This window comes from Alexandromys fortis, unplaced genomic scaffold (assembly GCF_014885135.2).
Source record: "Alexandromys fortis isolate MF-2015 unplaced genomic scaffold, M_Fortis_MF-2015_v1.1 scaffold_79, whole genome shotgun sequence".
NCBI lineage: Eukaryota > Metazoa > Chordata > Mammalia > Rodentia > Cricetidae > Alexandromys > Alexandromys fortis.
The window spans coordinates 3647851-3661994 of NW_026067964.1; the positions used below are offsets into that span (position 1 = coordinate 3647851).

The 14144-nt window shown below is 42.5% G+C and overlaps 1 protein-coding gene across 1 annotated transcript in view; it reads left to right on the forward strand.

Annotated features, from left to right (window-relative positions):
- Window positions 1-2179: 2179 nt before the first annotated feature.
- Window positions 2180-14144, forward strand: part of Ankdd1b (ankyrin repeat and death domain containing 1B) — a 62632-nt gene continuing 50667 nt past the window's right edge. The window contains 4 exon segments of the mRNA XM_050153816.1: window positions 2180-2435; window positions 2437-2476; window positions 7475-7578; window positions 12160-12258. Coding sequence (XP_050009773.1) covers window positions 2304-2435; window positions 2437-2476; window positions 7475-7578; window positions 12160-12258 — 375 coding nt within the window. The 5' untranslated portion in view covers window positions 2180-2303.

The window sequence follows — 14144 nt, forward strand, 5'->3', positions numbered from 1 at the left end:
GAGCTCAGGATTTGAGAGACCTGCCTCCATAAGGCAAGAAAGCAATCCAGAATAATTCCTGACATAAATTCAGCCTCCACATGCACCTAACAGGTAAAAAACTTGCATACATGAATACACACTGCACACTTGAAAGTGGGAAAAAAATCTGTCAATATTGTTTTAAATTTCAAAACATTTTAAGTATGTTTGTGGTTGAGGCTAGGACACATTCGTTCATAGCTGTTTTAGCCACATGTAGCCTTCCTAGCCAACCTTCTGTTCGGAGAGAAATGAAAGCTTTCAGGACTGAACACTGGCAGCTGTTCCCTGGTAGAACTGTTTTTGTATTTATTTGACAAATTGGTCTCAAGCCTGGAAGTACTGTAAGGCAGTGGAGGTACAGAAGGGGAGAAAGCCTGAGAAACCTCCTGCCTTGGTGATGTTTAATATTAGATGCATAGTAAATAATATCTGTTTTTGTGACAACTACCATAAACGAAAGAGCAGCTAAAGGAGAGAGGAGGGGGTGTTCATAATATTTTAGAACTGAGTGGTTAGAGTACCTTCTTTGAAAGAAGTGACAGCCTGAGCTTTAATTATATGGAAGTTGAAATTGTTGAATTAAAAGCATTGAAAGGGGTGGGGAAGTGGGGAAGGAGTTAGTTCTGGGGAGAGAGAGTTAGAAACCGAATGCTGTGCAGGAGAAGATACCAGAGGAGCAACAGGAAGGGGAAGAGCTTCCCTGGCAAGGTAACCTGCTGGGAAATATTATTTTACGATGTGTTGCATTTGTTTATGCTGTGGACTATATGTTTAATGATGCAAGGATGTGTTGCATTCTTGTATGCTGCACTTGTTTAACTATGTGAAACTGTGTTACTTTTCCTGCCTAGAATGCATGATTGGTCGGTCTAACAAAGAACTAAACATCCAGTAGGTAGGCAGGAGAAAGGAAAGAGAATAAATAGAAGAAGAAATCTGGGAAGAGGAGATAGAGGAATGAGAGGAGGAGAGGCGGACTCCAGGGACCAGACTACACAACAAACCATGGAGTAAGAAATAAAGAAAGGTATATAGAAAGAGTAAGATAAAAACCCAGAGGCAAAGGTAGACAGGATAATTTAAGAAAAGCTGGCGAGAAAGGAGCCAAGCTAAGGCCAGGCATTTATAAGGAAGAATAAGCCTCCGTGTGATTTATTTGAGAGTTGGGTAGAGAGCCCCCCAAAGAGTCAGAAAGGTAAAAACAAAATCCATCCATACATCAGCACACTGAGATAATTCATTTGCTGTTTGAAAAAGACAGCATCACGTGGTGCTTCATAGCTTGCATCTTGTCAAAGCTCTCAGGAGAATCAAGAAGAAAAGCTGCCACCATGTATTGCTTCTGGTCTCGTGTCCCATGATAGAGGAGGGTCAGCCTTTCGGCATTTCTTGAAGGGTGTAGAGCAAAGAATCAGTGCTTTCAGTTTGTTTGTTTTTCGAGACAGGTTTTCTTAGTGTAGCCCTGACTGTGGCACTCTCTCTATAGACCAGGCTGGCCTCAAACTCACAGAGATCTGCCTGCCTTTCCCTCTCCAGTGCTGGGATTAAAAACTGCCCAGCAACTTTTTTTTTCTTGTTGAGAGCATTAACAGAATGAGAGAGACGAGGTGTGAGCCACTCAGAGTTAATGCTAGAAGCGAAACTCTAGTCCTCTGAAGAGCAATTAGAGCTCTTAACCACTGAACCGTCTTTTCAGCCTTAATATTACATAATTTACATTAAAATGAAATATCTCATAAGTTTCATAATAGAAAACTAAAGTCGTATCACCTCTTTTATTTGAAGTTTATTTGGTGAGTCAGGATTTGTTGGACTTGGTTCCGTATTGCTTCAGTTTTTAACAGAGTCAGCCAGGAAAGCGGATAATTTCATGATTACCAAATGAGAAACTGGGTCATTTTTTTTTCAGGAGGAAATTTTGGAAACCCAGTTAGGAAGTATTTAATACTGAATTTCCAGTAGTGAGTGAGCACTGACTATAAATCAAAGCCAGACATTTTTGAATCGTACAAAGAAGTGATGGAGTATGAACTCGGAGTTTCTGAGGGCTTGTAGATTTCCAGAACTGTTTCCTTTTGTGGACAGCCAAACCCTAGTACCTGATATGCCACACCTAAGGGTGGCCTCCGCAGACCAATCCAAGCCAGGGCAGGGCTGGAGAACCAAGGCCTGTGCCTAGATACCGGCTCCTCCAAGACAGCAGTCTCAACCCAGCTTCTGCAGGATGCATTTTCAGTTCGGCCCCGCACCCTGGTGAAGTTTTCACAGCTAAGGTGGCCATGAACCCCGAGAGCAGCCGGAGCCACGGGGCAAGGGAGCTGATGCTCCAGGCGGCCAGGGTCCTGAGGGCTGACCTGAGGGACGCGGCCACCGGGCCCTGGAGGAATCTGGCCAGGGTGCCAAAGCCTGAGGGGGATGGACGAGGAGGCTGCAGCAGCAGGACATGAAAGCTGTGAGTTCTGGGAAGGGGTCTCCTGGTGGGCAGAGGGTGGGCTCAGGCTGAGGAACTAGAGGAGTAATCACGGCCTCCTGGAAGGAAACGGGCCAGCAATCTGCCCTGGCGACCCTCAGGATGTCCCCCGACACCGCCTTACCTCCTCCGCGCCCCCATCCCCATCCCCATCCCATCCCCATCCTGGGGTGTTTATCCACGCCTGCACTCTGTACTGTGGACGGGGGATCGCCTTTCCAAGCTGAGGAGGAGACTGTTTAAAGAAACGAGTAAGCCCTTTGCAAATAGAATTCCTTGTTCTCTTGTCTTAAATCATGATTTACGTGCAGATTTATTGCGTGACTTTGAGTCACGTACAGTTGTTGCTAGGTTTCTAAAGCATGGGGAATAGATCAGCTATGCTTTGGCAATGATAGCAGTTAACTGAGGAGGCCCCAATGAGGAGGTCATCAGGAGTTGAAAATAAAGGACTCAAGTCTCTTAACAGCACACTATGGGCTCACATGGATGGGCTCTTTCCTGAAGCCCAGCCTTGGCAACTGAACTCCAGTTCCTTAATATAATGTACAGTCAGTTGGTTAGCTAATTCCAGAAACACTTTCCCAGGGCTTAATATTTGCTAGACATGATTCAGACGCGGGGATGCAGAAGCCAAGGTAGTTCCTGTTCCCTGGAGCTCGCTTTCTGCTGTGGTGGAACTTAAGTTGGTGGACCACGAGGAAGTAAACCCGTGTGACCATTTGAGGGAAAGGTCTGAGAGCACTGTGGAAGCCGTGAAACAACGTGACCAGGGCTCAGGCAGACTTTAGGACGGATACCCAAATGAGAGGAAACAACCAGCCACGGGAAGTTCAGATAGAAACCATGTCAAGCAAGACTGAAGCAGATGCAGACATGGAATGCCTGTTTAAAATGAGGAAGATGCCCCTTCCGGAGCATTGTGAATGAAGCTGAGAGCTGCTGAGGTCGGAGAGGGTTAGACTGTGGGTGGTGACATCTCCTAGTTCAGTAGGAGGGCCTTGGTGGAAGGACGTTTTCATGTTACTGAGGGGGCAACCCCAAAAAGAATATCAGGACAAGTCTATCCACTGTGCAGCTGCAGTCCAAAACAACGCCCACGTACCCATGGAATGAAACCTCTGAAACTCCGAGTCAAAATGAACTTTTTCTCATTCCACGTCAATTGTCTCAGGCATTTTGCTAACACAGGACGGTAGGTAGAATGAGTTCATTCACAAACATGGGACTGTATTTTTCCCTCAATTTTAGACATCTAAATAAATGCACACTGGTATCTCATTGGTGGTCTTAATCTGAGTTTCCCTCTCTATAGTGGTGACAAATTTCATTACTTTGGTTCCTCTCTGTTCTTCTGAAGTCTTTTCTCTGTACTTAAATTGGGTTGTTGAATATTGAGAGCTAAATATTCTGGATGTATTTAATTTGTCAGAAATATTATTTAAGAATATAAAAACCTAAAAAAAAAGAATATAAAAACCTATGTTGTAGTGTATCTTATTCTGGTTTTTTGTCTGTTTTCTGTTTTTGTTTGTTTGTTTGTTTGTTTGTTTTTTTCTAGTCAGGGTTTCTCTGTGTAGCTCCAGCTGTACTGGAACTCACTCTATAGACCAAGCAGACTTCAAACTCATATAAAGATCCACCTACTTCTGCCTCCCAAGTACTGGGATTAAAGGCGTGCACCATCACTGACTGGCTCATATACTTTATTCTTTAGTGGTGCCTTTCATAAGAGTGGATAGGTTACATTTTGATGAAGTATAGTTTATCAATTTTCTTTTCTTTCATGGTTTTGCTATCACTGTTATGTATGTGTGAGAAATCTTCCTGAACCACAGACTATAAAGTTTTTCCCATGCATTTTGTTCTGAAAGTTTATAGTTTTGTGTTTTTCATTTACATACACAACCCATTTGGAATTCATTTCTGTATAACATATAAAGTTTATATCAAGATTCAGTATGGTGTCCAAATATTTAAATGCCATTCGTTGAGATGATTATCCACTCTCTGTTGTCAAAACTTGCAAACCTTTGTCAAAAAACTAACTGGCCTATTTGTCTGCGTTGGTTTTCAGACTGTATATGTTATTCTATGGTGGATGTTTCCTCTCTGTGTCAGATGCCCTACATCACCCTGTTCTTGCACATTGCTGTACAATTGTGACACACTCCAGTTCACTAATGTGACTCTCCCAGCATTGCTCTTTCAAAACTGATTTGGTCTTTCAAAATTGTTCTTTGCCTTTCTAGATAAGTTTTATATGAACCTGTCAGTAGCTGCAATATATTTGTGCAGCATTTTATTGAAAATCCATTATATCAATAGACAACTTTGGGGACATTAACAGTTTATGATGTTCACTCTTCCAAACCGAAGGACTTGATGTATCTTCCCATTATTTAGCTTTGAGTGCTTTCACCCACAGTTCTTTTTTAATATTTAGTTTATTATTTTATGTGTGTTTTGCCTGCATGTATGTTATGTGTGTCATGTATGTGCCTAGCCCTTCAAGGTCAGAAGAAGGTTTTGGGTCCACTGGGACTGGAGTTAGAGATGGTTACAAGCTGCCTTATAGGTGCTGGGAATTGAATCTGGGTCTTCTGCAAAAGCAACAAGTGCTCCTTAACCTCTGAGCCAACTCTCCAGCCCCAATATTTCTTTGGTACAGAAAAGCTGTGTGTTTTGTTGCCTTTATATGCAAATAATTTGGCTTTTGATCAATTGTAAATAGTGCTTTGTAAATTTTAGTTTTTATTCGTTTATTGCCAATATGTAAAAATATGACTAATAGTTATGTATTAATCTTGTATTCAACAAACTTGCTAACCTCAGTTACTGGTTCTAGAGCTACTTTGTGTATTTTTTGAGATTCTATACGTAAGTAACCAAGTTGTCGGAAGCCAGACTAGACAGTTTCTCCTCCTACTTGGTGCCTCTTCTCTTATGTACCAATTTATTGTTCTAGCTACAACTCTCAGCACAGGCCGTAAACAGAGATGTAAGAGTGAAAAATCTCTTCTCATTCTTGATCTTTAGAAAAAAAAAAAGAAGCTCAGATTTTAAAAATCAAGTATGCTATTGCTTGTCAGTTTTTGTAGATGTCCTTTCAAAATGAGGAACTTCTCTTCTATTTCCAGTTAACCAAGAGAGGTGTTTGGTGTTTTTGTCTTGTTTTGTTTCTTTGGGGAAGGGAGAAGAAGGCCGTTTGTTCTTTGTTTTCATTTCTTTTATAAATGTAATTTATTTAGTGTGTGTGTGTGTGTGTGTGCGTGTGTGTGATGTATGGTGTGAGGATGGTGCATGCATGCTATAGTGTACATGTGCAGGTCAGAGGGCGGCTCTGTGGTTCTTTACCTTTATGTCCTTTTTGGGGTTAGAGTTCAGGTCGTCAGGCTTGCCTTTCCCCGCTGAGCCATCTTGCTGACCCCTAAAAAAGGTTTTTATAGACTCTGTTGGTCTTTAAATGCTTTGTAAAGTTCATCAAAAAAATGTTTTCAAGCATAAAGATTTCTTTTTTGGCATAGTTCTAGCTATGAATCTAGTTTCTCTGCTACTCAGAGTTATCCATGATAATTATATCATCTTGCATGAATTTTGGTAGCCTGTGGTTGTCTAGAAAACACATTTTATCTTAGTTGATAAATTTATATGGATGGAGTTGTTCATAATATTCCCTTATCTTTTCTTGTTTGTTGTTGTTTTTGAAACAGTCTTTCTAAGTATCTCAGAATGGTCTTGAACTCACAATTTGCCTGCCTCTTCCTGATCCTTTTTGATGTCTGATGGGGTCTATAAAAATATGTTTTCGTTCACTTATGATACTGATCTTTTTATGTCATCTGGCTGGGCAATTTTTTTGGTTCATTGATGTTTTTAGATAAGCAGCTATTATTTTCATTGATTTTTGTCTTATGATTTTTTCTGTTTGAAGTTTCATTGATCACCACTTTTATCTTGCTATTTTTCTTCTGTTTACTTTTTTCTCTTCTCCTTTTAAAAAACATTGTTTTTATTTCATGTGCATATGTATTTTCCTGCTTGTGTGAGTATGCACCATGTGTGAGCCTGGTGCCTGTGGAGGTCAGAAGAGGGTGCCCCGTCCCCTAGAAATGGAATTACAGATGATTGTGAGCCACCACGTGAGTGCTGGGAACCAAACTCATGTCCTCAACGGGAACAGTCAGCGCTCTTACCTGCTGAGCCATCTCTCCAACCAAGCTCTTTTCCTTTTCATTCAGTTCAAAATATTTTGTCAAGCATCTGCTTTCAATTCTTAACCTCAATTTTTATTTTATCCCCCATGATTTGTACTGTCTCTTGAGAACTCTCTGACTCTCTTGAATCTTCTCTATGCTAGTTAATAAAACTTGTCACATGTATGTATGAACAAGAGGGGTGGAGTGGGGGATGTCACGGTCACAGTAGGTGTGAATCCAATTTTATGTCCTTTCTTATAAATGATAATAAAACATGTCAATCTTCTTAGCCTTTATCTGGGTTTCTACAGTGGACTCATTAAAAGCTTTGGTTCCTCCAGGTCTGGCACTAAATCTGAGTTCTGCAGATAGAAGGAAGTTTTAGCTTTGGAAGAAGCTCATTCCTCCCAGTCTTATCCCCTACTGATGTCTCACAAACAAGGTCCCCTGGGAGGTCACTCTGCTGTGGCCCTCTGACCTGCTAAGCTGATAGCAGGTAGTACAACTTCAGGGTGGCCTTCTTGAGCAACGCTTTGTTTGAGGTCAGGGACATTTTGAGGGTATGAAAACAAAAACACTTGCAATATGAGGAGAAGATGGAATCGTGGTATTCTGGCTTTGGAAAATATTTAAGCAAATAGGCCGTGTCCTCAACAGCTGAGTAGGAGAGTCTCAAGGTTGCAGTTCCAGCTTTTCAGAGTACGAGGCTGTCACATGAAACGTGACAGAGAACTGTGGCCTCCTTTGCTCCTCTGGGTCATGCTCTCTTTCTTTCTTTCAGTATTGCCAATTGAGAGAAGCTTTCAGAACACCGCTAAAAGCAATAATTTGGCTCTTATGGAGAAGCTGTTTGAAAAGAAGGTTAACATTAATGCTGTGAACACCGTGAGTAGAAGTCACAGACATGACAAGTGACGATTCCATGTGGTGGCTTGGGAGCACATAGGTCAGCTGGAATAATAGCAACAATCAAAGAGACTCGGCTGGCTGAGATATGGGGGCTCTAATGTGGGTGTTAGAACTAAAGATGAAATTACGCAGCAGAGCAGATCAAGGAGTTTTCACTTTAGGGAGGGAAATGTGCGGGGTCTTATGCACATCTGTGCAGAGTCTGTGAGGAGACAAGCAAGTCCACCATGGGGATTGTGGGCCTGGACTTGGCCCTAGATTGTATCCTGTGGATAGATCGGTTCAGTCTTCCCCATTCTGGAAAGCCAGGGCATGACTTGCTGTAACATCTGGGCCCCTTTTCTCTCTTTGGGTAAACAAGCCAAAGAAGTATGTGGATTTTTCATCTTACTGTTTTTGAACTAGAAAGTATCCACATGCCAGGCAACAAATCTGGCTTTTGTTCTTCCAGTACCTAGGCTTTGGGGGAGAACTCCACTGCCAGAAACATGGATCTCCTGTTGCTTGGCTTGGTGGGGAGTTCCTTCAAGGCAGGGTTTATCAGCATGAGAGGGTTAACAGGTAAGACTTTCTTAGGGTGAACTGTAGGGTGCTTTGAAGTCAGAATACAGAAGTGGGTTTAATGCTAAATAAAGCCTAAGCCCTCAGAGGCCCTGCTTGCTCAGGCCCCTCCAAAGGCTCCGGGAGGGCTCTAGCAATGCTGCCCATGACTATATGATCTTCATGAGACCTAAGAAGACATTGTAGCTGTAACAAATTATACCTCTCTAATTTTGGCTTTAGGGAAATAGCTCTGTCAATAAAGTGCTGGTCACACATCATGAAGACCCAGTCCTAGCACCCAGAGAAAAAGCCCGGTGTGGTTGGACGTGTTTGTATCCCAGTGCTGAGGACGTGGAGACTGCAGCTCCCTGGCTAGCCAGTGTAGCCTGATTGGCAACCTTCAGGTCCCGCTGAAAGAATATCTCAAACATAAAGATGGGTCCTGAAAATCAACATCTGGGCTGACTTCTAACCTCCACACACGCTTTCACAACTCTAACCCTACTGTACCCACAAAAGGGTTCCTAATAGTCTGATCTCAGGTTTCTTAAAATATGTAGCTATTCCAGGCAGGAAAGTCACAGAAACAAAACTGCACAGTCTAAGTTATGCCGCACATGGAGCAGAAGAATGATCTTTAGTGGTTGCATATGTGTGCATGAATGCATGTGATGGGTTATGTGCTCAGGCATACACTCGTGGGAATTTAGGTATCCGTATATGCACTTGTATTTATGTGCATTGTGCATTTTTGATGTATTATGGATATATGTACATATATGTATAACATTATATATACAGATACATACACACAATCACATATATGTTTCATACACATGTTTATATTATATGTTTGTAATATACACACATTATATATTATTCATATATCCATATATATGATATGTATATACACATAAATAGAAAATCAGAAAAATTTATAGCACAACAATTCTAGGAACAAAAAATAGGGAAGGGGAATTGATGTGGGATTCCCTTCTGTATACTGTGAATACCATTAGTTAATAAATAAAACTGCTTTGGGCCTGTTGCGGCACAGAACAGGGCAAGGCAGGAATTTCAAGCAGGTAAATAAGAAGAAAGAAGGCAGAGTAAAAGAGAAGCCATGTAGCCACAGGAGACAGATGTTGGACACCAGATGGAACCTTACCAGTAAGCTACTACCATGTGGCCATACAAAGATTAATAGAAAGAGATTAATTTAAGATGTAAGAGCTAGCTAGGAATATACTAGAGTCCCTGGCCAAGCAGTGTTGTAATTAATACAGCTTCCGTGTGATTATTTCAGGTCTAAGCGGCTAGGAAACAAATGAGCAGCATCCAACTATGATGAATAAAAGAAGAGAGGATAGGAGGAGGGAAGAAAAGACAATAGCTGGTTGGCATGTAGAGAAGGTTCAGCTGTTGAGAGCACTGGCTGCTTTTACAGAGGAAAAGGGTTCAATTCCCTGCACCCATGTGTCATTAACCCACTGTAACTCCAGTTCCTGGAAATCCAACGCCCTCTTCTGGCTTCTGTGAACATGCGTGGAGGCAGACGCAGAGGGATCTCTGCGAATTTGAGGCCAAACTGGTCTACATAGTGAGTTCCAGGTCCCCTAGGGCTTTAAAAAGGAGAAGAAAACTAGAGAAAAGAAGCAGGCAGAAAAAAAAACTGTGAAAATATTTATTTTCTAAAACACGGGTATTTATCTTTAAAATTATTCTAAGCATAGAGATTTCTTTTTGAGTAAGTAAAACAGCAGTAATTTTTTTCTAACTAGCAGGAAGTACAGCCTCTACAAGTTTAAAACGACTTCAAATTTTCTGCACAAAGCAGCTGCAGTTATGCTACTGGTGTTTGACCTATAGTTTCACACATGCTAGACAGCCTACCACTGATCTAATTCCCCAGACAATTGTGTGTTTGTTTGCGTGTGTTCATGGATATGCATTCACATCCGTGTATGAGCAGGTGTTCACGTGGGTGGCTATGTGTATGGAAGCCAGAGGACATCCTTGGGCGTCAACCCCCTCTGTCTTCCTTCTCCCTTCCTCTCTCCTTCATTCTACAGAAGGAAGGCACTGGGTCTTTAGAATATCTCAAAGCCTGTGGGCGGACTGGAAAGCCCACCATCACAGTTACAGGTCTTGGCTTGGTCCTAGATTGTAGCCTGGGGACTAAGACTAAGTCCAGGGCCTCACACATACTAGGCAAATGCCCTACCACTGAACTAACACACACACACACACACACACACACACACACACACACACACTTTCTAATGACAGCTATTTAATCTTGTTTATAGCAACTTGTCATGGTTAGTTGCAGGGTTCCTTAAAATCTGTGATGATGCATATTTTTTTTAAGTGTAAGTGGACTTATTACATTCTTGTACAAATAAAGTTTATGGGGAAGCAGCTGACCCGATAGAATAAACTCTACATTGCAGACAATGTCAAGATGACTTGTGTTTTGTAAACATCACCAGTTTAGCAAGCAAGAAAAGAAAATACTCATCTTAAACCATTCTCTTATTTCTGTCGTTACTTGTGTGAAACAAGAGTAGTTCATGCCCAGGCATCTTTGGGGGGGGGGGAATAAAACAATACTTAGAATATGGCAAGTGTGGCATGAATATTTCTGATAAGCAAAAACATACATTGTGGGAAGAGAGGTAAATTGTCTGTGGGCTTCCTGGAAGCAAAATGTGGCTTTTCCTTGGAAGATTTCAATAGCTTGTTTTCTCTCCCCGATTCTCTAACTTCCCCCTCTCTCCTTCCCTCCTCCTTTCTTCTTCTAACCTTGAATCTTCTCGTCTTTCTTTCCCTTCCTCTTCTCCTTTTTTCCTCCCTCCCTTCCTTCCTTTTCTTCCTCTCTCCCTCCCTCCTTTCTTCACTTCTTTCCAAATCAATTTATTTGCTTCTGTGCAAATGGCAGGCTTTTAATTATAGAAGAGAGATGCCGGGGAGACGGCACAACGATGAAGAGCAGTTGTTGCCCTTACAAAGGACCCAGTTCGTTTCCCAGCCCTGACATGGTGGTACACGGTCATTGTGACTCCAGTTCCAGGGCGTCCTGTATCCTCTCCTGGCCTCTTGGGCACACATGTCTCTTATATACGCATACAACTTAAACTATTTAGAAAATACATAGAAGAAAGGAACAAACTGAAACATTTAGGAAATTTTGCTGTCAGTGATCAATATATTCCATTTTGATTTAAATCCTAAGTATCTCCAAAAGCCATCTCGAAGGCTTGGTTGCCGCACAGTGGAAGTTGTGAGAGCTTTAAGAGATGGGGCCTAGCAGACAAGGACAGGTCCCTGAAGTCTACTCTTGAAGGGGTCTCTGGTACCCCAGCGTCTCCCTCTCTCTTTTCCTGGCTTATTCGAGGTGAGCAGCTTTGCTCCCTCCCATCCTTCCCGCCAGTGAGACTGTGATGCTCTGAGCCAAACTATGGCTTCCTCCTTAAGAATCGCTCACCTCAGTTATTTTGTCACACAGGACATCGACTAACATACATTGTGAGGGGGAATGCCATTGTTAATGACTGCATATGAGGAAAACTACAGCTTTTACTGTGTGGATGACTTTTATGGTATCACTGGATGGCAGGTTCTACAGGGCATGGGTCTAGGCGCCATCAGCAGATGGCCAGATTCTCAGGTGACTTCTGACAACACTTAGGGTATGATTCTGCTGCACACAGTTCTTACCCCTTTCAAAGGGAAAAGCAAAAAGTGTGACCAAATAATCAGAATACAGAGAGTCAATATGAAAGTTCTGGCCATATGAGAGACGGGAGACCCAGCTGAACATGGTGGCTCAAGCCTGTGATCCCAGCATTCAGGAGGCGGGCACGGGAGGATCACAAGTTAGAAGCCAGCCTGGGTGACAGTACCAGACTCGGTCTCATAAACAAAGCGAAAAACAAACGACCGAAGGAGACAGGGTGCTAACAGGGTTAAGTGATGACCAAATAACCAAAGATACAAATTCTGTTTCCTCAGATGAACCGCACGGCCCTGCACTTTGCGGTGGCGAGGAGTAATTTATCAGCGGTGGATTTCTTACTGAGTCACAAAGCCCGGGTTGATGTTGCCGACAAGGTAAGCTCACCTCCAGTGGGTAGACTGAACTGGCACACGGCCTGCTCTCAGGAGAATTGACAGCTGCAGACGTCTTCCTCTTGTGGGCACACTTCCATCGGCAGGCCGCATTACCAGAACGGCCTCTTAAGAGAAGACACACGCTGTGTGCTCTCTGTACTTGGTAACTAAACTGTTCACCCATTAAGACTTGAGATTTTACTCATTTTCCCGTATCAACCTTACGACCCCAGCTCTCACCTGCAAAAGTAGTATGATTGTCCACACTGCAGTCAGATTCATGACAGACAAATGAGAATTAGTTCCAGGGACTTTACATTTTGACTTTGCCCTGTGGACTCTGATCCTAAATAAATTTATCAAATGTGTGTTCTGTGCCAGGCACAGGTATCAGGGTGGGTATTTAATGCCATTTCCCTTCTAATCCTATGGAAAATATTAGTAGAATATACTCAATTTACAGATAAGGAGACTTGGATATAGAGAGGTTATAGATCCCGTCTCTCAAAGTTACATTTCGGAAGGACGGGAGGGAGGTTTGAACTGAACTTTTCTGGTTTCAGAGACTATGCTGTTAGCCACAAGCCAGCTTCTGTCTGTCTGTCAAGAGAGCAAAACCCACCTCAAGTACTTTTCATCCACTTTCCCACCTCCATTTAGTACTTCTTGGCACAAGGAAGCTAGCCAGAAAGACCCCAGGTCATGCTTCTCATCTCTGTGGCAGAAGACAGTGGCAGCTCTGCTTGTTATAAAACTCTTGAGTTCATAACAGGTTGTGGCTCTTTTTTATTACTTTTATTTTCAATGGGCGTGCATGTATGGTGGGTGAATGCAGGCATGTGTGTGCCCGGGCACACGTGTGGAAGTCGGAAACTGGTCACCTCTTTTACTGTGGGACCCTAGTCCATGGTTCTCGACTTTCCACCATCTAGAGATACTCAGAGTCTTTGTGTTCTCTCTAGTCTGTACATCCTGGGAGGGCGGGTTCAGCACTGTTTTCTCTTCACCTCTCCCAGGGCCTGGGAGCAAATATTTGGATAGTAAAAAGCTTCTGTTCACACCTATTAGTCATCTCGCGGGCTTCACTGGCAATGCTAGGGAACATGAAGGTTTGATAGCGCTGGGATTTTCCTTTGTGTCACCAGTGAGGCGCGGAGCTCTCTCGATTATTGCCATGGCACTGGTGAGCCAGTAGATTGTTATGTAATAACCCAGAGATAAAAATTACCACCGGCTGCCCACTCACTCTCTGAGTGTGATTAATTGTGTCGCAGCCATGGTTTTGAGGTGCAGGGGCATGGCTGATGGCTGAACCCAGGACTTTGCATACGTTAAGTAAGCATGCATCGCTGAGCAGTCCCAACCTAAGAAATTAAACAGATGAACAACAAAACCAAAGCAACTTCATTTTGAGACAAGATATCATTAAGTGTCTCATACTGGCCTTAAACTCTCTGTGTAATCCAGGCAGGCCTTGAATTTACAATCTCAGACATCCAAATAGCTGGTTTTACTGGCCTGCCACATTCTTATCATGACTGTGGCATTTAAGGGGCAGGTTTTTTCAGGTATGTAAATTCTGGTTTGGATATTTTGCCTATTAGTTAGCCTGTAAAAGTTAAGTTGGCAAGAGACATGATTATCCAGATATATTTATATTTTGTCATTGGAAACGTCGTACAGTATCTTTGTGTTTTACTTTAATCCCAACATATTGCCCAATCAGCTTTCTTCTTAAAGTACAGTACTGATTTTTGACAGGTATGCAGTTTTATATAACTACCATTACTTTAAAAATGTAGAGTAGGGCCTTGGGGTGTAGCTTAGTGGTAGTGTGTTTAGGATGCATAAGGCTCTGTGTTTATCCCCATCAAAAAAAAAAAAAG